Source organism: Motacilla alba, chromosome 2 (assembly GCF_015832195.1).
Source record: "Motacilla alba alba isolate MOTALB_02 chromosome 2, Motacilla_alba_V1.0_pri, whole genome shotgun sequence".
NCBI lineage: Eukaryota > Metazoa > Chordata > Aves > Passeriformes > Motacillidae > Motacilla > Motacilla alba.
Genome location: NC_052017.1, coordinates 136,879,792 through 136,905,218, shown reverse-complemented (window position 1 = coordinate 136,905,218; position 25,427 = coordinate 136,879,792). Strand labels below are relative to the sequence as shown.

Here is a 25,427-nt window from a genome sequence, read left to right as displayed (position 1 = left end):
GCTGACTTCGAGCGACGAAAGTTTTCTTGGAATCGCCCTTAAAAATAAAAATAAAATAAATAGAAGCCCAGCTGTGCTGCGGCGTCAGTACGGCAGCCTTTGTTCAGCGCTGAAGTTCTCTGGGCGCTTGTCGTGATCGAGCATCACCGGGCAGCGCCGGCGGCGGGCGCGGGGCGGGCTCTCGGGGCTCTGCCCGCCGCGGGCCGCGCAGGGAGGGCACGAAGCGGGGCTTCCCTTCCCGCCCGGCTCCCGGCAGCCGCGGCAGAGCGGTCGGCCGGAGCTGCAGGCACTGGGTGTTGGTGTGCCTGTGTCCGTGTGTCGGGGGTGCGGGGCTGCGGGTCACGTTTGCAGTCGCATGAAGCGCTGCGCCGCGCAGCCGCCTCTCGCGTGTGTGTCCGCGTCCGTGTGCCAGCGCTGGCTCCCTTATCGCAGGAAGTGTTGCGGAAAGCAGTTGCTCCCTCTCTCTCTGCCCGGTTCCCAGAATGCAGTGATTAACCACTCTTCTCCCCGCGCTGTCACTGAGTGCTGGGCAGAAAACAGCAGTCACGGTTGTCGCGCTCCAGCTTCAGGACAATCCTCTCTCCCTTTCTCTCTCTTTCTCTTCACCTCTCTCTTCCCCACGCCCCTTCCCCAGTAAACTCAGATAAACCCATTAGAATGAATATAGTCTCTTTCTGGTTTTCTCCTTCCTTCTAAATGCTTTTATGTACGCATATATACATGAAACACTTTTTACAGTTTTTATATATATATATATATATATATATGTTAAAAGTAATATTTCTATATGTATGTATACTTAAATTCCAAAATTCTATTTCACATTCTGTAGTGATAAGCCTGAAGCAAGTACAACTTTTGCTGTTCATAGGTTGTCCTTTTCAGAGACATCTTTGGAAATCACTTTGTTGTCCACATTTTATGGGTACTTTATTGTCAGGACGATGTAAGTCCAGACATTTTGCATGGAAAAAAACATTGAAACCCAGCAGTCTAGATTGAAACGGAGATTCCAGGAGAAATAATTTTTTTCATTTAATGATCTTGGAATTGACTTGTGATATTTCATTTAAAAATCCTGCCTTAAACTGGTATATCACACTTGTACTATTAAGAACCCATAGAATGGAGGCCTTAAGAACTTTGCATGCTAAGATACTGTGTAATATCTCACTATATAAAATGAGTATGCCAAGAAGCCCAGGGACTAGCATTCCCTTTTGGAAAATTAATCCTTTAATATATTTGTTTCCAGATTGTGGACTGCAGACACATAATCACAGTATGATACTGATCTGCAGTATCATATCATTCCATTTAGGGGTTTTAATTAAAAGTTTGGTGTGAAGGCTGCATAGTGGTTCCCTGTTATGTTTGAAGTTTGACAGTGGTCCATGATGCAAAAATTTAGGAATGTTCATTTAGGAGAATTAAGAGTCCTAGATCATTACATTTTGCTTTCATTTAATCCTGTAATTTTTTTTTCTTCTTTCAAATATGATTAAAACCAATGAGAAAGGAAATATTTGAAGTGATTTGCAAAGTTATTTGATTTTTATAAAATTACATGGTGTGATGTGCTGTATGTACCAAACTACAGACAGACTTTCAGCTCCTAAATTAAGTACACTTTTTTTGTTCTGGTTTAAGCCCATTGAGAATTCTGCCAGTTAGGTTTTTCTCTTCTGTGATCATCTTGCACATAATAGTCTGATGTTGCAGATACTTGCAGAAGCATAGCAAAACTGGTAGCATCATGTATGTGGTTTTATTTTTAATTTATATTATATTAAAGCATATTTCTATCCTGAAAGATGTTATGTGAAACTACTGCAGTATATATTAAAACAGTTGCTGGACTCCTAACTAATCTAATATGAATAACCAAGGTATGCAATAATTAATGCTTAAGGACAAAAAAGGGTTTTCTTTAAAATAGAGAAACACGTATAAAAAAAAAAAACCTTAAATAGATACCTTTTAAAATAGGACTTTTGATTCTTGATCAGTGTTAAGGTATAAGTCTACACAGTTTTATGTACTGTTTGATGGTGTTTATTTACCTGTAAGAGTTTAAGTAATGTCACACCACAGTCCTGGTGGAAATGGCTATCTAAACAGCTGGGACTGGTTTGTGGAAGTGACGGAATTGGCTTCTGCCAGAGGCTTCCTGTGCTGGTGCAGTGACACTGTTTTCTCCATTTTACATTCTGCTCAGTGACTCTCACTTTCAAAACTAAGATTATCAGAAACAATAAAAAGAAAGGCAACAAAAAACTTATTTTCCTTTTCCATTGTATGGATGAAAATAAAGTGTGTGATAATGAGCTTTGTTACCTCTAGAGGTGAAAAACCAAAACAACTGGATGAACAATGTACAGTGATCAACTCACGTGTAATTCTTTGTTTAAATTAGTTTTAATGCAAAATTGGTTTTGTAAATGTCCTTTTTTCCCTCTTCCTGCATACCTCAGGCATCATTGAATTGATAAGCAATACTTAAAAGAGATTTTTAATGATTCCTAATATAATTCCAGCTTTCATAAACCATAAAGAAACTTTCTTACCTAGTAAATATGAAACATGGAATGAAATCTGTACTATGTATCAACATAAAACTGTATGTAAACACAAACGATGATGTTGAGCTGTGTAACTGTTTGATTAAGAGCACATAGCTACAACATACACAAGTCGCTATCCAGAGAAAGACTCCTTCTTTTGATAAAACTACTACCTTTTCATAATTATTTCCTGAGTTCTCACTTTTCAGGAATACTGTGAAAACATACGTAATTTCTTTTAACCTCATTGTATGTGTGTGTTGATATTTTTGGCCTGCCAGTTTAAATCACCGTTAAAACTAGCGATGTGTAAGTTGCTGTGATTAAAATCTACGTTAATGTAAGTAACCATCAGTGCAAACAGTGCAATGAATTCAAAATATGTTGTGTACCTGTTTCTCTTTACTTTCTGAGGTATTTGGCACAAAGTCATATTACTTCTTTAAATCAGCACTGTGTTGCATTTATTGGGTAGTGCATGGCAGAAACAGAAGCGCTGTTTTCAGATTACCTAAATATTTTTGTATTTTCCAAATATCCCCTAGCTGGGGTATTGTATTAAGGGAAGTTCACAGTAGTTCATAGTATATTCTTCCTACCTTAGTCTAAAATCCTGAGCAGATTTTTCATCCTGATCTTCAAATGCTGGAACTTGGAGAGAGTCAGCCACAGTTACTTACATAACACGAGAGAAAATGCCAGGGGTGATTGAGTCCAGGGATTGGAGTTCTTAATATCTTGAGCAAAGGCTGTAGAAATAAGGATGTATGTTTATAGTAATTAATTATAGAGCATTAAGAAAATAAGATCAAATCTGGAAGACCTCTTGTAATTAATCATGGCTTTGCTGGAATAGTATCTACCTTCAACTTCTCCAGTGCCTCTTGCGATAAGGGCTGGAAGATACTGTGGGGCTGATTGTACAATGCTTTGTGCTCAGTCTGTTCATGGGGTAGAAAACAGTGCCAGATGAAGATCCAGGACTATCAATAACAAGTATTTAGCTGAGAACTATCAGAAAAAAACAAAACCAACATGACAAAAACCAAAAAAAATCCAATCCAAACCAAAGTTGTCACAGCTGTGTCCTTTTAAGGTCAACACGAAAAAGACTCTTGTCAAGTTGACAGAGGGAGATGACTTACTGATGTAACCCAAGGCAAAAGAGATAAGCAATAAAAATAGTGTTGCATTTCTGTTTGATGGAGTGACTTCTCCTAACAGCTTACAGAGACAACCAAGCAGAGAAATGCACCAAGTTAGTTGCTGTGACAGTGAAGCTGATAAATCACGTAGAAATCTGATTGTGCCAATTCCACTGGGTTTTGAAGCCTGAATTTTGCTATATTTAATAAGGGCTTACATAAAGTCATCAAAATATGCCAGACCTTAATTTCACTGAAATAAAACTCCTTTCTACCAGGTAAAAAGGTAAATATAAATGGATAGTTTATTTCTAATAGTGGTCTTTTTTAGCATTCATATGTGGACATAAGGAAACAAAAAGTTGATTAGACTTCCAGCATTCAAGCAATCTTTTTATTTGGTAGAAAAATATGCCAAAGATAGGATTCTCACTTAGTAAAGGAGGTTCCTGGGTAGAAGGAGAATTTACCTCTTTTTCTGGACCAGTTCATCACCCTTCCATCTAGCTTCTGTATGGTATGGTTGTTTTTTGTGCATTTTAAACATTTTTATCGTCATTGTGAACTAATAACTGCTTTTCTAATGTGAACTTCTATGTAACACAGTGCACCAAATTCTAGCTAGAGCATAGCTTCTGCTGTGTAATATAAAATCTGAGTATCATTAGCATAGCTGACAGAACTATAGTTTCAAAGCATTTTAATGACAAGGAGGCTATTATAATACTCCTCTGCACGTATCTTAGTGAATCAGTTTGCTTGCAATAATGATTTTATTTTTCTGAAGACAGCACTTATATTTCCTGGCACATAAAGATTATTTTCTCCTGAAATCTTCTTTTCCCTCTCTCTTCTTTAAAAGAGACATTTTAATAGTTCCTTCAAGGCCTGGCTTATTTTTGTTCCTCTGCTCTGTCAGGGATGGCTTTGTGTTCCCTGTGTGCTGGCAAGGTGGGCTGCAAGTGTGCAGAAGCCATCAGCCAGGCCAGGAGTGTGGCAGCTGCCCCAGGACCTATAGTATGGTCACCTGTCCTGTCATCCTTCTGGGTGGAGAGTAGGTGCAGCTTTGGTATGGAGGTTTTTCAGGTGTGTGTGACCCTTTCCTGGCTTGTTCCTGGTGCTGGTTCTAGTGCTGGTTGAGTTTGCAAAGGCAGAGAAGGAGATGGGAGCTGGGCTGTCCAGAGGAGAAGTGAACTCCTTTAATCCAAGCCTGAGTTGCCTCTGAAAGGCACAGTCTGACTGGCCCCTGCCAGCCCTGGGGCGCAAGCAGGGCATTTTTGGTCAGTGTGGGTGCAGGGAGAGGGCAGGGCCTGAGCCTGCAGACAGTGGTGAAGGGTTGGGCAGCGTCCCTTCAGGTCCAGTAGGGCTTAAGCCCATCATAAAATTGCACATTTGGATTCTGGATCCTGGATCTGCCCATGGCACCCTGCCCTTGTCTCAGTGACAGCTCTGCTCCTGATGAGAAATGTAACCGAGTTTTCCTTTGAACTTTGTCAGGGTTACCTTCTCCTCTGTGTGCTTGGTGGTGGAAATCTTAAGTATTTGCGTTTTGTCACAAGCAAAAGCAAGAACATCATTATATTTAAAGGGCAAAAAGACCGTCATGTATTATGTCAGGCAGAAACAAAATGCTGGAAGGGACTGCCAAATCAATGATTATCCAAGAGCCCTGGTTCTAGTAGACAGTATGTACCACAAACAAATAGATAAATAAATAAGTACATGTTTAAATGCATTTCAGTGCAGCAGAAAGAAAAAAAGCAATAGTAATATACTGTGCTAATGTAGAAGAAGAAGAAACTTGGGACAAATGGCCTGGTATTTACACAGCTAAACCAAAATAATATGTGAAGGTTGGTCAGGCCCAAATGAACCCCATAAAAAGCTTTTTAGGAATTCTAAGAGTTGTGTTGGTCAGTTTGACCACATCAGACTTCTCTGTGTAGCCATCTCGGTTTTGGCATTGTGGATTGAGAACAGGGGTGTTGCAACAATCTAGAGAGATGTGGTAGTTTCAAGAAGGAGCAGGGAGACAGTTAGTATTCTTTCCCCATTGAATTGGATCAAAAGGTTTATTTTCTTCAGCAGGTATCACCCATTATTGGTTTAGTTTCATCCAAAGAGATTACGTTCAGTTGAAAACTAACATGCAGACTTATAATATTTTGTGTTACAAAAAAAAAAACAAAGAAAAAAAAGAAAAGGTTTCTTTTGATGTAGTCTCAAAATGCCTGAACTTGATCATCAGTCTCAATCAGATCTCTACAGATTCTGTCTGTAGACTGCTGTCCTACTCAGACTTCATGCCTAATTTACTGAAAATAACTTTACCTGTATTTTTTCCCCACTTTTAAATGTAGCTCTGTTAGATTCTTCTGGCAAAACTGTGTTGGCAGCTCTTGGTGTGTCTTTTGTGAAACCTATGTAGAGGGCTTGAGAATTGCCTTCTCATTGCATTTTTAATTACTAAACTGCCGCCTTCAAAATACAAAAAGAATGTACAATGCCTGCTTGAAATATGGCACAGTCAGACATACAAGTGACTGGTAAGACAGTAGATAGAAAGGATGGCTTTTTTCACAAAAGTTTTATAATGTTACAGTGAATTCCTGCTGCCCAAGTAAGTAATACATATCTTGTATTTAGTTTGAATGCAGAAGATAGTGTGTTTTTAAAACTATTGGCCCTTAAAGGGAATACAGAAGGTCACTATGAAAATAAAAATATATAAACAAAAATGATAGAGAGAAAGAGTAACTTTTGCCCCAACTGCTTTTGAGGAAACAGTGCCCTTGGCATGTACATTCTTAAGGTATAGTGGTAAGGCTGTGCATACCCTGAAAAATGGATTTGTGTATGTTGTCCTGAAGTTCTGTGGGAATTGTGAGCAATGGGTAGCTCTTTGAACATCAACCACAGTATGTAATCCTTTTTATGAAGTGACCCACCTTTATCCTAAAATTAGGTAGAGTTTTTTTGCCTTGACAGCGTCTGGCAGAAGGATGTTTCATAGCCTCACTGCTTTGTCAGTTAAAACCCTTCCTTCTCATTTTCAGCCCAAAGTTAATCATGGCTAGTCTATTTGTTCTTATGCCAACTGGATCCTAAGCTTTTCCCTCCCTAATGTTTACCTGCTGTTAGCAATTGTGTTTCTAGTCTAAATGAGCTTCACTTCACATGTTCATAAGGAGAAGAGCCACATCTTCCATATCTTCATTAATTTTCATTAAAATTAATCTTCCTTGAACATTTTAAAATGGTTTCCTTAATGCAGCATCATCTGTGACATCATTACTTACCTGTTTATGCTCAAATTTTTGCCTGGGACAAAAGGCCTTTTAAAGTGTGTTTTGGACTGGTTTATATTTGTTGTCTACTACTGTGTTGTTTTCTTAATTTTTTTCATTCTTCAATCACTGTTAATAAAGTGTGAGGGATTGTTATTTCAAAGAGCTTGCACTCTTCCCTATTAGTTTTCATTCCCAATTTCAATACAATTTTCAGTAGTTTTCTGTATATCTCTGTACTTCTCTAGATTGAAGGTGTCATAAAACTTATGTTATCATTCAGTTTCCTTAGTATTGTCTGTATAAACACTTGAGATTTGTCTTGTTAGCTCATCTGCAATGCAGCTGTTTGAAATGAGACTTTTAGACCCTGATGGACTCGTTCAAATGGAAGGAAGTGACTTCAGAATAGTGTAGAAGAGTTTCAGTCTCTGCTTTGTCATTTGGCCTCAAGGCCAGGCTCACTTCTTGATGAGTGTTACAAAAACAGTGTAAACATAGCTGTGATATGGCTGTTTAGGAGTGGGAGTGATTAGTGTGTAATGTTGATTTTCTATGGACACAAAGGAAATTATGAGACCATGTTTACTTGCCGAACCATAGGTCTGCCTCTCTTATTTTAATCATCTATTGTATTTAGGGAGCAAAAAAAAGAAAGAAAAAAAAAGAAATAATAATAATAAAAAAATGGCTTTATAAACTAGAACAGAAAGTATCCCTTCAGTATTGCTGAAAGGTAGAGTGCTTGTAGGAAGCATAAGCCAGTGCTGAGCAGTTGCTGATTCTCTCCTGCAGACCAGACTCTGCAATTCTAATCTGCTGGATGGTGCATGTTGCGTTTTGTCTGTTTGCTTGAGTTCCTACTGATGGAGTCCAAAAAGCTTGGGAGAACGGTGCCAAACCGGATTTTTTGACGCCCAGTCAGGATGTTGCCAGAGTGAGCATTTGGAGCTGGGAGCTGCAGAAGAGTATCCCACAGTTGGGATGCACCCACGATCTGATGTTGGATTTTTCTCATGTAGCAAAGCAAATAAAGTGCCAGGCTGTCTGCTTCAGAAATGCTGACTGTTGCCACAGTATCTTATGCTGATAGACTGTTGTTGATTAATCTTTTGAGTATTTGAGAATTCATTTTCTGTCAGTGCATTGCAATAATTTTCTTACTTTAACCTTTGTATATTTATAATTACAGGAAGCAGTTTAACTGGCAGTGAGAAGTGCCTGATGCTTTCATGTGGCTTCACTGTTTCCAGCTTGCACAGCATTGCTATGGCAGTGTGAGCTTGCACATGGTCTTCCTTTTGCTCATCTTGATGCCTAAACCATTGACACTTCCTCAGTTCTTGAACCCCAGTTACAGTGCTCACATGCCAGTTCCAGTACGGCCTAAGATGTATTTCATTTTGCTGGGTTCAAAGATCAAATTTTCTTGTGATGTTGTGAATTCAGAGCAAAATGCAGGGATCTGCAGAAAATTATTAGCAGCTGGTTATCTGTATAAAGGACACAGGTTAACTTGAAGGGCCTGTGTGTACAATTAAATATGTGTACTTACCTGCCATGTAAACAAAAGTCCCTGACTTTATGCACTCTTTCTGCAGTTGAAATAAAAGGTGGTATCTTTTCTGTTTTGACAGATCTTTTATAGTGAATGTGAATGAAATCAACAGTTACAATGATACTCCTATGTTCCTGTTGTTCCTATTACCCACATACATCTTTAAAGAAAGGAAAAAAAGAAAAAAGGATATTTCTTTAAATCTGAACAAATTTTAATTCTACCTGTGAGGAGTGTAGTATGGGGTCTTTATTCCACTACCTCCAGTGGACTTGCTATTTCTCAGTTTATAGGATGTTTCCATGGCTGATTTTAATATTTTCATAAATAGTCTCTCATGCATCCTCATTTTTTTCACCCAAATCTGATGTCTCATTCTTTTTGTGTATTTCCAGTGATTTACAGTCATGATTCAAATTGAAACATAATGAGACATTAGGCATTGATATGTCAAGCTGTTAGAAAGACGCAAGGGAGATGATAATTTTCAGTAATTTTAGAGTCTAATCAAGTGTGTGTTTGTTGCCCAGATTACAGTGCACTCATGAATTACTCGAGTTCCCTTTAGCTCAGAGGCCAGTAGAGTTCTATGTAGATAAAGTTCAGTTTGAGCTTAAGGAGCCACATTTTTTTTCCTCTGGGGTTTGCAGCTTCCAAGCCCCCACTGTTTCCCACATCAGAGTCTGGGAAGCGAGAAGCAGCAGGTCAGTGCCCACGTGGTGTTTCAGGCACCCCAGCACAGGCAGAGAGACCTGCAGCCCTGCCGGAGCCGTTGGTGCTGTGGGAGCGTGTTGCTGCCACCTCCGTGCCTAACCTTTAATTATCCCCGATGCTGTAAGTGTAATACAGACTTATTTGTGCAGCTGGAGTGAGACAAGCGTGCCATCTTGTGAGCAGGCAAAATGGCAACCACTGTGGATTCCGCTGTGGGCGGATGAAGCATGAGGGTTATGAGCGGAGCTGTTGGGTATTTTTGTTTCATACTCAAAGGAGAGCCAGAGCTTCAACAACTTAGAGTGTAATAGGATGGGAAACCAAATTGATTCTTTAGATCTGAGAGTCATAAAGAAAATTATTTTTCTATTAATAGGCCAAGGCTTATCAAGATTATATGGGATTCAATGATAATGAGGTTATTTTTTTTAAAAGAGAGACTTGAATCTATATTTGGTTTAATCAGTAGATTTTGATGCTGGAGAAGACCCAAGTCCTTCAGAAATACATTGGTTTACTGCAGTCTCTGTTCTTTAGGTCATACATGCATATATATGCTCATCTTGTTATCTGCATACGATGGTTGTACGAATGTCTTCTGACATGAAGGTTTTTATCTGTGATCTTGGACTGTTCTCATTACTCACAAGAAGAAAAGCCACGGCCAAATTATGAAGATAATTTCTAATTTCTCTCATGTATTCTTATTCTTTCAATACATGCTGCTTAACAAAAGAATTGTTTAAGAGATGCTTAAATTTAATTGGCTGTGATTTCATCTCTGTCTTCTTCAAAGGAAGGCATCTTTGCTGTATAAATCCGGTTGTACCAGATTTCAGGGGGTAAGAAATTTATAGCTAATACTAATTCCTAAAAAAATGACTACATCTGTTGTGAAACATTCTCTACAGAATTGTCACAGTTTTGGGGTCCTGCATCACTTAGTCAAGTAATTTTAGAAGTTGGATTCTCTCCTGACTCTTAATGGTACAAAGATCAGTTTTGCAGCCTTATGTCTTGTTTATCAGATGAAACTGCTACAGGAGTAATTATTTACTCTTGACTAGTCCCATTTTGGGAAGAATTTGCACGCTGATATGTGGATGAAACATTTATCTCTTTGAGTTGTTTGAGAAAGCAGTTGTGGATTTTCTGCAGCTATTCATAGACAGGAAAATTAGAAGCAGCCCTAACTTGGATTGATTGTCATGGGGAGAGCAAACAGCAACAAATTATTGATGGGCAGCATCTAGATGAGCAGAATGACATGATATGTATTCAGCCAACTGGCTCACATTTGGCAGTCCTTTTATTTATGAGTTGTGGTTATCTCACCCCATCCATGTTGGACTCTCAGCATCTCTACCTAATTGGCTGTGTTAATTTGTAGCCCGCACCTTCAGATCTCAGGTACATCCCAAATTCCTTTGCACAAGTTGCAACATTACTTCAAAGAACGTACTGTTGTAGCCTTTGCAAGTAGTTTTGGGACTTTTTTTAGACTCCAAAATGCCAGTGAACCCAGAAGTTGCATTAATAGTTGCTTTCTTTATAAGTGAAAACACGGCAAAAGCTTTCACTTTTTGTGGGATACATCCCCGTGCAACAAATCAGCTCAACATCATTGCTGGATATTTCTTAGAACTAGTGAGGTACTGAATTGGAAATTGAGGTGGCATGAAGGCAGCTCTGAGGAGGAAGAAAGGAGCAATGTGGTAAGACTTGCTTGTGTACATGGGATTTTTGAGAATGGAAATATTAGTGTAATCTATGGCTGTACTTCTCTGTAACCTTTAGAGATATAGTGATACATGTATTTTAAGGAACATTCAGGTGCATTATTTCTGGAAAAGAAATATAGTGTCCAACTTATTTCAAAATACATCTTCAATAGGAATAAAACAACTGTTCACTTCTGTTCATCTCTGCAGACTGAAGATTTCTACTCTCATTGGTAGTTTTAGCTTCTGTCTCTATGTTGCTGTGTGCAGATTCTGCCACCTATGCTGTACTCGTGTTTCTGAAATTACATATTTACCTACCAGGGGAAAAAAAATAAATCTTTTTTTGTATGTGTTTTATGATCCTGGCAGATTACTGATGTTTAAATTAAATTTCTGATGTCTGCATGGTCCAGGCTAATGTGAGGGCTTTTGGCACCACCCCTTTGTGCAATAAAGAATCAAAGCCAGTAGCGTAAGAAATCTTCTATCAAAAGCTGAAAGCTAGATTCATAAAATCACTTATGCAGGCATTATGAGATTTTCCCATGGAAAGTTTATGTGGGAGTTTGGGAAAAACTGATTCAAGAACAGCATTATTTGCACTATATATATTCATCCAGTAGTCAGCAGGCTGGTGCTGGCATCCCTTGCCAGTTTTAAAGGGTTGCCAGCGCTCATGAAGCTGCTGCAAAGCCACATCAGCAGAGTATCAAGGAGTTTTCTTATTCTGTGCCCTCCTTCCCCCTTTTCTGACCAGAACTGAAATGGGTAAAACAGAGATCATGATCCTCAGTGAATGCGTGTACTCAATTCTTATGGCTGTCTGAAAAACTCTACTGTTTTAAAGCCGTTTCATAACAAATTATTAAGGTGGAAGTGCTGTAAGACTGGCTTTCTCATCAGCATTTCACTTCATTTCTCAGCTTCAAAAGAAAAATAAGAGATAAAAAGGGCAAATAATAGACAAACCACTCAGAGTGAATCAATTTGCATTCACTTTGGTCTTTTTTTTTAATGTATTTTACTTTGGGTTTATTTAAGAAAGTGGGTCTGTTTCTCCGTCTGCATGAGGACGATATGATTTGTGCTACAAGAGTTCTTCCTTGTTAATAGGGATGATTCGAACGGCAAGGTAATTCACCACTGCTTTGGCTGGAGCTAATATTGGGCTCCAAAATCAGTTCTGTAATTTCTGACAAATGGCCAAGGTTTCTTGAATAGGCAGAGCTTTCTGTTTTGTGTAGGGAACACACAATCCAGTCTTTTGTTGTGGTTGCCACTGCTGTTGTTTCTCCCCCATTCACAATGGAGAGTGGGGTTTTTTGTGCTGAGTGGAAAAACAGTGCCAAAATTCGGGCTTGCTTATGTTTAATGTGATTTTAATTTTTGTGATAGCCATAAGCAGTATAAGAGATTTTGTAATATGGATCCCCTGTATCCTGATCTCTAAGTCAAGAAGACATATTGGTGATGAAAGTTTTATCTGTCACAGGCATGTCAAGATGAGTGATTGCTGGATGATTCAACCCAAATGTATAGGAACTGTTTATATAGAGATTGCCAAACAAATTCCATTGCTTTTCTTTTTATCTAAATTCTTGAATAAATTACTAAATAAAATAGTCTGTGTTTGGAATGTATGGCTGTGGGATATATGGAAACTCACAGCATGTGGGGGGAAAAAAGTTAAAATAGGGAAATATAATAGTTTGTAAACTTTATGTGAATATAGGTACATCATATATAGACTCAAGGTTCAATTTGCTGATCAAAGCATCCAAATAACTTTGGATTTAATAATGTCGGCAATGAATGCTAATATATGGAAATTGAAAAGCATGGAGCAACAATAGCTAGCCACGCTTACCAGTATTACCCTGCAGCATGTAGATTTACATTTTTTTGTTTTGTTTTGCAATCGCAGTTTGGAAAATGTGTGTTCTTTTTCCCTTCTTCCATACTTCTGAATGTGGGTTCTCCTGAACAAGCTTAGACAAGATTCAAGCTAAACAATAGGGCAACATCAGAACCTTTGAAGGCTCAGTTTGGATAGGTACCCAAAGCCTGAGTCTGCTTTGATGTATGTGGGCTCAACTCCGGTTGCCCTTGGTTGCCCTCTCTTACCTATGTAACTTGTGTCTGGAAACTCTTGCCAAATTTTTTTTTTTTTTTTAAAAAAAGGACATTTTTGCAAACTCATGTTCATCCTGATTCTGGTCTGGCTGGAAAAGTACTACAATAATGCCCTCTCCGGTGGTGATTTAATATTACTGTTTTAGGTCTGGGCTGTAGACTTCTGCCTCCTTCCCAGTTTCTGAAGTTTCATTCCTGTTTCAAATGGGAGGATTTTGCCTCTAGTTGGAAACAAAATTATTTGAACTTTTCTGGAATGCTAGCCAAAACCATCCTCTATCTCCCTTGCATCTTTTCCTCTTCTCCCAAGTAATTTATGGTTCCATTTGACTGAGGTTTTGGGCAAGGGCACTCTGATGCCTTCCTCTCATATCACAGACCTCACCTGGCAGAAAGGGATAGCACATCTCAGACTTTCTTCTCAGTCAGTGGGGCTTTTGCCATTACCTTCAAGGGAAATTGGATCAGTCCATTATATTCTTAATGCAAAAGAACAAATGAGTCATTTCTTGTACCCATACCTGATTGCTCTTGCCTAGGAGCCAGGAGGTCACCTTCTTTCCTCACTCTTCATCTGAAGGTAGCACTGTGCTTGCCTTGCCAGTACACTCAACTCAGATTCAGTTCTGAGTCATTTGCAAACCCTAAACTCCCATTGTCTTCAAAGGACATTTGGATTACAGAGAGCACCGAGTTTACTCAGGCTGAAAAGAAATTGAAACATATGAGATTGCCACACCTACTAGAAGAGTTTGGCAAGACGGTGGTTGTTTACCCTAAAGACAGTGGGGATGTGATAGACGTGCCCCCAGCCCAGGGGGTCTTTAATTCTTGGTAGTACAAGATTGAGGGAAAACTCTACTCCATTGGCAAAAAGCAAACTTTAAACACTTAAAATATTTCCTTTTTTTTTTTTTTTTCAGATTTAGGTTGTAGAGTGAGAGCTATAAGATGTCACTGATACCAGCATCATTACAATGTTGACTGGTCACTTCTATTGGACGTGGGGTTATATATAACTTCTTTAAAAACAAATAGTAAAATTTTAAGCATTGAGGATTAGGAGCAATTTATTTTTCACAGAAGTCAGTGATTCTATCTAAAGGCAGTTGAACTGTCTTTGAAGGATCTGGTATCTCCAAAAGGGAACACCAGAGTAAGTGGACCTCTAGTTTCATCCGAAAGGGAATATTCTGCATCCTATAAAGTGCAACAACAGATAATTAATAGAATAACCAGAAGATTTGGAGAGGATGGCAGGCAGGGCTCTCGTAGGAGGTGTCAGTCCTGGCAGAAGTCAGTTACTTTATTGCAGTAAGCAAATCAGGCTGGATTCTCGCAGTGGTGCAATAACAGTGGATTGGGGAGCATGCAAAGCAGCATCAATACATAAAAATTAAACTACTTTTAATATACAAAGCTGAGTTTAGATAAATGCAGAACAGAGAAGCAAAGGCATAATATTCTCTGAAAGTGCAGCCTTTTAATGCTGTTTTGGAGACTAATTTACATACAAATAAAATGTCAGCTTATCCCATAACTGTCATGATAAATTGGAGCACTTAGATTTTTGCATGAGATGCTCCTTCTGTACCTTATTAAATTACAGGATCTTGGCCTTTTGCCAAGTGCTAGGGTGATGCTTTCTTTACTGAAATACATACAGGAGAGGGATATGGACCTGGACATCTAGAGAACCCAGGTTCAGTCACTAGACAAGAACTCTGCCTGCACGTCACCTTGAACACTTTGAAATTTTAATTTCTCTGTAGATAATATTTGTCCATAAAATGGCAGTGATGTTAGTTTTCCTGTTTCACAAGCTTTGTTAAGTTTTAATTATTTGTAATGTGTACAGAGTGCTTTTAGGTACTTGATTGGAAGTGAGGGCAATGTGAAATCTTGCCTTGTTGGGTTCTCCCATCCTACATGGATGGCAGTGGAGGGCAGGTAGGAACAAGCTGTCTGCAGCAGGCCAGTAAGAAATGCAGAATAGCAACCTGCTGTGCTCAGGGACTTGTAAATAAAAGCAGTTTTAGAATTCTTCATTTTGGTTGCAAGACAGGATACAATTCTCCTTCATGTCACCTCTTTAGATACATCACCTTTTGACTTCAGTTTCTCCTGAAAGTGTCTGTGTGATTACCCCAGGAGTGAGCTTAAAATGAAATAAGTGCCTGGAAGTGGGCTTAAACAATCTATTTTGAAATGCCACTCCTAAACTCTTTTGAAATGACCAAGTGTCTGCTTTATACCCATAGAAAAGGTTAGATTTATTCCAGTGGCTAGATGATTACTGATGTGTGCTGTGCTCTGAAGCATAAGGTAATAGAAAAGATCATTGTGAATTAATTCAGTGTGAATTAATAAGAGATTTACCTGATGAGAGTTGTTTGAAGGTGATGGCACTTTGTAGCTGAACAGGATTTAAGATGTCCAAAAGTGCACCTTTAGAGATTTGAGAACGATCGATGTTGGGAAAGTAAATGTAAATGGGAAGGAGCAAGCTTGAACAGACCACAGCTCTTTTCACTTGTCTCTTTGTTGTAGACATTGTGGGGAAAAAAACTGCAAACAGCCCTCGGCAAATTGGTGATCAGGGGCTAAACTGAAGAGCCTGAAAATGCAAAGGAGTAGGAGAGTAGGAGGAGAAACAACAGTGTTTTACTGTAATGGTGTTCTACTAATACGATGTTTTCTTCTTCTACTAATACATGGTTCTTGCACTTTTTAGATTGATGAAGCTATCATAATTTCACTGGAGCATGTGGAGTATAAAATATCAAACATACATTTTGTCCAATTACAATGTCTGATCCTAATTTTACTGATACGAGGAATCATGTTCTACCTTAGCAATTTCAGGCAGGAAAGAGTGGACATGCAGTTTGAGGGCTTGCAGAAAAACATATATAGATTAAAAACTCATTTGAAATTAACCTATCAGTTACTTAGAGCTGTGACATTTTCTGTCCTGTATGGTGTGTGAAGACACTTGTGCCAAAGCAGAAAGGAGGTGGTCTTGTTGAAGAGGCAGTTGCTTGTCATTAAGCTTATTCTTCCCTCCCACGGTTTAGGGCCTGACTCTTGGGTTCCTTACATAAAAGGAGTTGTTCTTGCCTTCCCTTCTCAGCAGAGAAAAGTTAGGGAGGGCCATGTGTTGGTTGTTTGCTGGCAGGCTTGCTCTGAGAACCACGAGCAAAAGTGGGAGAGAAGCATCGTGTGTGACTGCCTCCTGCTCTGTGTCCCAGCCAGAGATGGTGGGGATGTGAAGCTGAATATCTCTTTTCTGTCATTTCATTGTGCAAGTGTCCACAAAGGAAGGTAGAACGGCAGCAGCTTTGGCCAGTCCTCTACCACTGTGTCTGAATCTGGGGTAGTTTGCATCTAATGTAATCTAATTTTCAGTAATTTCAGCAATTTCACTTGGAGTTTCCAGTGTTATTTACAGGGTTTTTAGATAATTTTTTTTAAACACTTAAATTAGAAAACATGGCAGGTCTTAGCAATTGTGGGCCGTAGTAATGAGCTTGTTAACTTTCTGGTTGTGCCGGACGCAGGTCTGGGCCAGCCCGGCGGGACCGGCTGCCGAGGAGGGCTGGGTGCCGGGTGGCTCCCCCGGGACGGGGCCGCCGCCGAGACGCTTTCCCAGAAATTCCGTCTCAAAACAGGAGCTCTCTGGCCTCGCAGCTCGTGTGCCTCACAGCTGCTCGATTGTTGTACGGAGAGTAGGGAGGAGGCTCCGCATTGATTAGGACTTTATGTGCTTGATAGAAGCCGGCACTTTGAACACTTAGGGGTTTTTATATGAAGAACAGCAGACAGTCTTTGTAGTCTATTTATGTGTAATAAATTGGGTTTTGTTTTGCATCTTGTGTTTGGTTTTTTTTTTTTCTGTTTTTATTCTTTTTTTTCCTCTATTTTTTCTCTTTTGTGAAAGAAAAAGAAGTCTAAAAAGGAGCGAAATTAAAACCACAGCATCATTTTCCCATGCAGCTCTAGCAAGTATCCTGCGATCTCACATAATCGGCCGTCCTGCTGGAGTGGAGTGTGGGAAGGTGTCAAAATATGTCTCTCAATCTCTCAAAATTTTTTTTCTTAAAAGGGAAAGCCAGATGAATGCCAAAAGCACTGCTCCCTTCTCTAGCCCTGCAGTAACAAACTACATGAGTGTATGTTATTAAGATTATAAAGATTATATTTCTAGTTGCTAACGTGCTATCACAACAGCAAAGGGGGAAAAAATCTTGAAAAAATTATGAAAATTAGTCTGATGGTCTCCTTTTAATAATAAGATCACTCCCAACCCCAACAGACAGTGTAGGCTGGAATTCCACAGGGCTTTTTTGTGGTCCTAATGATTTTAATAATACTTTGTGCTATGTAGCACCTTTCATTAGAGGATCACAAAGTGCTTTACAGTCACTAATTAATTAAGCCTCACAACACTCCTGTGAGATAGGTAAGTATTACACATATATTAAGCTGAGACACTGAGAGTTAATGATTTTTTGCTGCATTATTCTGGGAAAATGATTGATGTTCAAGCGCCGTATATGCATTATATGTCTTTGTGTGGGTGTGTAATATATATGAGTGTAAAAGTATTAATTTTACTATCCCTTAACAAAGATGTCCTACTTGAGCCTGTTGAATATAAATGTGTATTTTCATTTAACTTTTTGTTGCTGCAGCGTATTGACTGATAATATCACAGTCTTCATATACCCTTGACTCAGTTTGCTTTTCGTCTGCTTGTGCATCTACTTGTACAAAGATTAGTCAGTGGCATCTCATAAAATTCAAATATATTTCTAGATGGATTATTCTGTTAAAAAGAGCATATGACTAAGATCTGACCTAAACCTGCAGTACAAGCACCAGGCAACAACCATTCTGTTGCAATAGGCTTTGATGACAAGCCATCACATTCAGTAAAAGTAATGAGCAACAACAATGACCCGCTGGGGAGCTGGTGATCAGCAGGTAATTAGCCATTATCTTCACCACTCTTACGAAACTATTGATTACCAGAATTTCTTTTTCTTTTTTTTTTTTTTTTTTTTTTTTTAAGAAGTACAGTAATCACTATGGTAATTCATTATCCTGAATTACAAACTGATTTTAGCAGAAGTTTTTGTTTTCAGGGATAAACTGATGTGAGTGACTGTTGAACAGAAAATTGCAGATGTATGAACCACAGAGTAGCCTTGGCTGTTTTTGAAGGAAAGTACATATAGCTGCAACCTGGGCCTTATCCAAAATTCCATCAGCTCGAGAAGTCCTTTCATTCACATCAGGCTTAGTAATTCTTTTATTTTGGGCAGATCACTATTTTCAGCGCTGAAAAGGTAGTTCGGTCCCAAAGCCTGTTCTTCACTTGGCTTCTTTGCTAGCACCCAGCAAATGTGCTTACTATTGCGATGGCACCGCAGAGATGTGGGAAGTTGCCTGCTAACAACGAAAGTAACAGCACTAATTTTGTTTGAAGTGGAACACAAGGCAGCCAGCAGAGGTTAACTTACAACTGCTGATGGAGTTATTTAGATGCCATTAACTATCCCATTAGGCCGGTCCCATGATGATGCATGTGAATTTTTAAGACACTTTCTTTCTACAGCTCATTTTCAACAGTTACTTTAAAGTTGCTTTAGACTTTGTGTTTGGTAAACATTAGCTCGGAGGTATTTTTTGTCTTTTTGTGTGAGTGTGTGTGTGTGCAAGAGCACGTGTGTCTGAGGAGAAGAGAGCCATGGGATTTCTCATGTTTGAGGGAAATAGAGAACAGCAGACTATTTGTATAGTGTCCAGCAATAGATGCATGGGAATGTACAGTAGGTATAATAATGTTTTTAAGTGAACTCCATATTTTGAATGCATCATTTAGGAAGGAAAACCTTTTTTTTTTGTTTTGTTTTGCAGATATACAGATCAGCTCTCAAAATGTCTTCTGTGTCTTCCGTGCATCTTCTAAGACAATTGCATTAGCCCGCCTGCTAGTTGACTAATAGAATTAATAATTGTAAAAAGCACTCTAAAGCCACATGCCTTATGAAGTCAATGCTGGGTATGATTTTACAAGTATGTGATCTATTTTTTCAAGTGAAATTGTTAACCGAAAACGTTCTTGGCACACAATAAAACATTGTGCAATCTGTTATTTGTCTTAGAGATAATAATTTCAGAGTGGCTATATTCTTTCTGTATCTAACTTATTACTTGCTAAGGGATGGTTTCTTCAATTTAGGAGTATTGCAAATGTAGTTTTATTTACATAATATGTCTCTGAAAAATGATAGTGGTGGAATTTCACCAACAAAAAAATCCCTGTGTCTTTTCTTACTGTCCCCTTGTGTGGATATCAAATAAATGACAGCTGATTTTTCAAAAGCTAAAAGCAAAAAGGAGGGAAAATACTTTTAAATTCAACTTAAGGAAGTCAATGTTATCTTCTTTCTTCTTTCCTTTCTTTCTCCAAGTGTAGAATATTGCATGAAAAAGCTCCATTAGGCAGATAACGTTTCCTTTTTCCCTCTCTATTAACAACACAGACTCACAAATGTATTGGGAAAATTAGAACTAAAGTAGCTAGATCTACTGTCCAGTTAGCCTGTATAGAGTCTAGATTTTTCTTTTCTTTTCTTTAAAGGGACTTTTTTTCTGTCCTTTTCTCTGACTCTCTTCTGTCAGTTGCCACGAAGATAGCAAATCTCTAAGCTTCCCTTATCTGCCAAAAATATCTGTAACAAAAACATTTTAGGACATTGCATTTAGTCTTGTTTAATTTTGACTGAGGTAACAGTCATGATGTTTACTTTCTCGATTTCTGATTTCTCTTCACTGTGCAGTCAGGACTTCTTTCTCTGCCACAAATTGCATTTAAACGGAAGTTATTTTAAAAATGGTTCGGGATGTGTAACCAGGAGAAAAGTACATACTTAGCTGAACACCTACCAGAGATACAGATATTTTGTGTATGTTAACCAAGAGCATTCATGGAGTCTCACAGAGAAGTAGCACTGCTGAAAGGCTGACGACTATCTTTATACCTTGAATTATGTATGTTTGCATGTTGTTTTAGTAGGCTGAGTCTATATTGTAATAGTAATCTTACCACAGCAAAAAATATTTATTTTCTCTGAGTTCTGAGTGACTTCATGGTTCAGAAGTTATTGGGGAAAAAGAGAGTCCGATTTAGTTCACACATCCCCTGGTAGGTGTAGTTGATTTTAAAGAGAAGGCATTTGGTTCCCAAGCATTTGTGTCTTCTACAGTAAGGAATCGCAGTAGGCATTTAAGAAACCTATTAAGACCACACGGAGTGTCAAAATTTCTGTAACATGAGCTGGCATTCTGTGTGAAAGCCGCCTTGCTGTAGCCTATGCTGCCTGTGGATCAGCTCAACCACAAAGACAACAGAGCCAGCCCAAGACACAAGTTGAACATTTCCCCTAAGAAGTTTTCTGTTTTTATCAACAGAGCATATAGTGCCCTTTCATGTGGAGCAGATGTAAAAAAGAGGATGTACAGATGCCTGTTCTTTTATTTTTAACCTCTGTCCCCAGCCTTGCTTCTCAAAGTACTGTTTTGAGAAGGTCATCCATGGCTTTCAAAGGTCTGGATACAGCACCATTTGGAGCACATCAGTGCTGCTCCCAGAGTCGCCAGGTGGTCCTCTCTTGGCAGAGCAATGTATATCTCCAGTGCCTCTGTAGGGCTGGGCCAGGGCTGGCCTGGGAATGGGGGCTCAGACTTGAGACTGTGGCTCACATCTCATGTGTGGTACTGCAGGCTGCTGCCACCAGACCACACACAATTTGGCAAAGAGAGACATCCATCCTTGTATACAGCAGTGGCAAAGATTAAGAGCATAGAAAAGTTGGGCCACATCTGTCTTCTGCCCATAGTTAGCATGTGAACACAAATGGATCAAACCAGCTGGTGATGAATATCAAATCCAGAACCACACAGTTGAGAAGGCAGGGGAGTTTAATATATATATATTTTCTCTTAAATAGAGTGGGGAAGGTGAAGAGGAATTTGACTTCGTACCTGCATAGTGTGTTTGCTTATCCTTCCATAATCTCTCCTGTTCAGAAAGCAGCTAACTCATTGGTGGCAGACTCCCCCTTTCTCTCTGATCCTTATTGCTGTCCTGTCTCAGCTTTCTTAAATGGATCCTGGAAGTGTACTTGCAGATTTAGCAGTAGTGGCTATGTCTGCAAGGAGGACTGAAAGGTTTGGCTGATGAGATCCATGTGGATTCCAGGTGTTTTCAGGGCAGATCCTGGCTCAGCCACACAGTGATGTCAAATGTCTGGATCCAGGCCTGTAAAGTTTTATTGACAACGGGTTTCCTAATAAAGTTAGTTTTTTCTTTGTTTGGCAAATAGAACTAATTACATGAATAATGGACTGTGGGACTAGACTCTAGAATATCCATATAATCCTGTTAGAAGTTTATGGGCAGTAGGAGGGAGAACTTTTGCTGTATGGAAACTGATACCTGCTTAGGAAAATACTTTCTCTGAAACCTCAAGTACTTACTCTCCTAAATCTGTTTTCTTCCTAGTAACTTAAGTTCTTCTTAAGATTGTGTCTTTTAGGTCTGTTTTTGCAAAGCTATGTTATATGTGAATGTACTATGTATGAACTTTAGACTTCAAAAGTTTATTTTTCCCCTTAATTTTTTAAAATTATTTTAAAAGAAGCATTAATTTGAAATTCTTCCTGCCAGACCATTATCATCCCAAAAATTAATGAAACCTGAAATTCATGGATTCTCATGGAAGTATTTTTTTAGGTTTTTTACAGTTCTCTTTTTAGTCAAGTTTAGTCTCAGTGCACTAATTTTTTAAAAGTTTTCTGCATAGCTTAAAAACCTGTTCAACAAAAATTCTGTAAAGTCTATGTACTCAATGTATTCATATAGTTCAGAATGTTTTTAAAAGTGTCAGGTTTATAATCTGTTACATATCTTGTATATCTTGAATAATTCTATAGGTTTTTTTTTTTTCTTTTTTTTCTTTCTTTTTTCTTTCTTTCTTTTTTCTCTCTCTTTTTTTTTTTTTTTCCCTTTCTTATTTCTTTTTCTGTGGTAGATATGGTCCGGAAAAAGAATCCCCCTCTAAGAAACGTTGCTAGTGAAGGTGAGGTACAGACCCTTGAGTCTACAGGTACTGAAAGTGAAGAGTCTGGAAGGAAAAAAGAATTTTCTGCAGAGCAGATGCAAGAAAACACTGACCAGGGTGATGCGGCAGAGTTAAGTAACACGGAGGAACTTTGCATGCATGTCCAAGAGCCATCTTCCAGTGTTAAAAAGGACTTGAAAAGCTCAGTGCTGAGTGAAAAGGCTGGCTTCAATTATGAAAGCCACAATAAGGGAGGAAATGTTCCATCCTTCCCTCATGATGAGGTGACAGACAGAAATATGCTGGCTTTCTCATCTCCAGCTGTTGGGGGAATCTGTGAGCCCTTGAAGTCTCCTCAAAAATCAGATGCAGATGACACCCAAGATGTGGTCTGTACCCCGTCAGGAGATGCAGCGGAGACAAATGAGGAGCATCAGATGTCGCCAAAAGCTTCAGATGAAACAGTGCAAGTGCAAAGTGGTCAAACTGATGGCCAAGGCTCAAGCCCGGTCCCCATGGCCTCAAAAAACCCACAAGTGCCTTCAGATGGGGGTTTAAGGCTGAACAAATCAAAAGCAGATTTGTTGGTAAATGATAATCCAGACCCAGCGCCTCTGTCTCCAGAGCTTCAGGACTTCAAATGCAACATCTGTGGGTATGGTTACTATGGGAACGACCCCACAGATCTCATCAAACACTTCCGCAAGTACCACCTAGGACTGCACAACCGCACCAGGCAGGATGCTGAGCTCGACACTAAAATTTTGGCTCTCCACAACATGGTGCAATTCAGCCACTCCAAAGACTTCCAGAAAGTCAACCGCACCGTGCTTTCAGGGGTACTGCAGGACATCAATTCCCAGAGGCCTGTCCTATTAAATGGGACTTACGATGTGCAGGTTTGTATGCTCCCAGCCTCCCTGCTTCTGGTCGCTGCCTTCTCAGCTGCAAAGCCAGATCTTGCAAAGCCTGTCCTACCTACGTGATTTCTGTATCTCATATAACCTGCTTAAGCCTCTAGAACTGTTTTGGTCTATTTTAGCCAGGCTTTTCTGTAGCTCTGCTGAGCATCTTGTACAGTAGAGCAGTATTTGGCTTTTTGACCAGTGACATTTCTGTGTAGGATTTAGTCGTTATGGTAATCAATAGCAAGAGATCTTATTCAGCAAAGAGGCAAATGGCTGAATTGGTAATCATATCTGAAGGATTTACTGTCACAGAAAGAAAAGAGCAAATAATAATGAAAAATAACAACCAGATAGACAAAAGACAGCAGCTGGAAATTAAAAATGTAATCCTAAATTATCAGCTGCTGGGAGTCAAGATTTGGCTTATTGATTCTTTATTAAGATAAAATAAATGGCAAGTCTTGGCAGCTCTGAAGTTGTCTAGTGCCAGAAAAACAGTATACACAATGGATATTTAAAACATTTCAAAAAGTAACACTAATCCATGCTGTCCTTCATGTTAGTAAGCCTGTAAGAAAAGGATTATTGCCTCAGTCATCTAGTTGAAGTAGGAAAAAAACTACAGATACTGCTGGGGAAAAAAAATCTTATTTTTACCATGAAGGAGTGAACTCAAAAGTTTTTCATGGACTCTTGGTTAGTTTCTTATCGGCTACTATTTAATTTGTTTAAAAAAATTGATGATGCTTTAAATTTTTTTTTTGGACTTTTGGAACTGAGAGATACAGTAGGATATTTCAGTATTCTATATGATACAAAAATTCAGCTTTTAAGAACAATGACACCAAAGTAAAGTCTGCATACAATACATGCTCAAATGTCCATCCATTTTCAAGTGACTGCATACATGGAAACATTGTAGTAATCACCAGATAAAACTCCCAGGGTATGTTAAAAAAAAAAAAAAGGTAGAAAGGTGGAAATTATGCTTGCAGAAGCCATAGCTATAGGAAAGAAATTTTGCAAGACAGGTTAAGATGGCTAACATCTAACATCAAGGAAGAAACCAAAACCAGAAAACAAGTCAGGAACTTGAAGCTTTTCAAATTAATTAAACTTTTCGTCTTTTTAAAGAAACTCTACAATTTCTTTGTGGAACAACAAATCAAACTAAGGTTGTTACTATGTGTAAAAGCTGCAATCTTTGAACTGCTGTCTTACTAAAAGATCACTGTCTCATGTCAGACACTCTGTCCTGTCAAACTCTGATTAGAAAGCAAATACATGATGTAGTTAAAAGAGGTTATAAGTGAATAATATCAGATTGTGAAATGAGGATTTATAATTAGCACATAGTATGATGTTAATACCTGGATTTCCTGCTATAGTTTCAGTTTGCTGACTCCAGGGACAGCATCTTAGAGCAACTGATCCATGCTGTCAGGAAGACATTCAAACTGGAACAGCTCAGACATACAGTATAGAGGAATTTGAGTTTCTAAACACACTTTCATTTCCTCCAAACAATTGTTTCGTTAGGTCCTTAGTTATTTATAGGAAAGTTTATGCTTGATTAGAATGAGCTGGAATCTTTTCCTTTGCAGTGCTCTCAGAAATAAAACAGATGTGTGAGCTATCTCAGTTTGAACTGATAGAATGAGAAATAAAACAGCTGAACCTAGACTATACTTGTCTACTAAACTCTGGCAGTAAGATACTGCAGGGGAGACAAAAAGCGGTAGGAAACAGTCCATAGATAATCTACTTAAGATCAGTCTTTCCTCAGACAAAAAACATTTTCCAAAATAGAACAGACAGCCTATACAATGTTGGCTGTTTATTTTAAAGAAAAAAACCATGCACCTAGAAACTTAATTTTTAAGGGTGCTAGTTTTCCCTGGTCAATTTGGGAATAGAAGATTAAATAAGCTTTAAGTATGGCAAATGCCATACTTCATCAATTGCATGTGTGCCAGGCATTGATCCAGAACATGTCAGAAGATTAGTAACTGATTAATATTTTTATGCTTTCTCCTCCCCCACTCTGATATATAGCAGCTTTGTGAGACTCATGAGCAAAGTAAAAGAATATTTGAAAATCTCTTTTGCATCCACACATGTTTATATTACTCCTGTATCCATTTTGAAGGGTTTTTTTCTCATGCATCTGAATGGCTGGCATCTCCCCCCACGAAAAGGGATCGTACTGATTGGTGCTCCAGTTAAAATCAGTTCAGTCAAACTCCCGTATAACATGAGAGGG

The 25,427-nt window shown here is 38.8% G+C and overlaps 1 protein-coding gene across 8 annotated transcripts in view; it reads left to right on the top strand.

The window, feature by feature from the left end:
* TRPS1 (transcriptional repressor GATA binding 1) overlaps positions 1 to 25,427 on the top strand; it is a 214,351-nt gene that overhangs the window by 20,064 nt on the left and 168,860 nt on the right. For 4 of the 8 annotated variants that reach the window (XM_038128267.1, XM_038128273.1, XM_038128272.1 and 1 more), the window contains exons 2-3: positions 19,048 to 19,206; positions 22,227 to 23,155. In XM_038128267.1, the coding sequence (XP_037984195.1) occupies positions 19,170 to 19,206; positions 22,227 to 23,155 (966 nt within the window). In that variant the 5' untranslated portion in view covers positions 19,048 to 19,169. Of the gene's footprint in view, positions 1 to 798; positions 18,112 to 19,047; positions 19,207 to 22,226; positions 23,156 to 25,427 lie in introns of those variants that run through there. The other 4 variants (XM_038128271.1, XM_038128270.1, XM_038128268.1 and 1 more) reach the window with 3 other exon arrangements.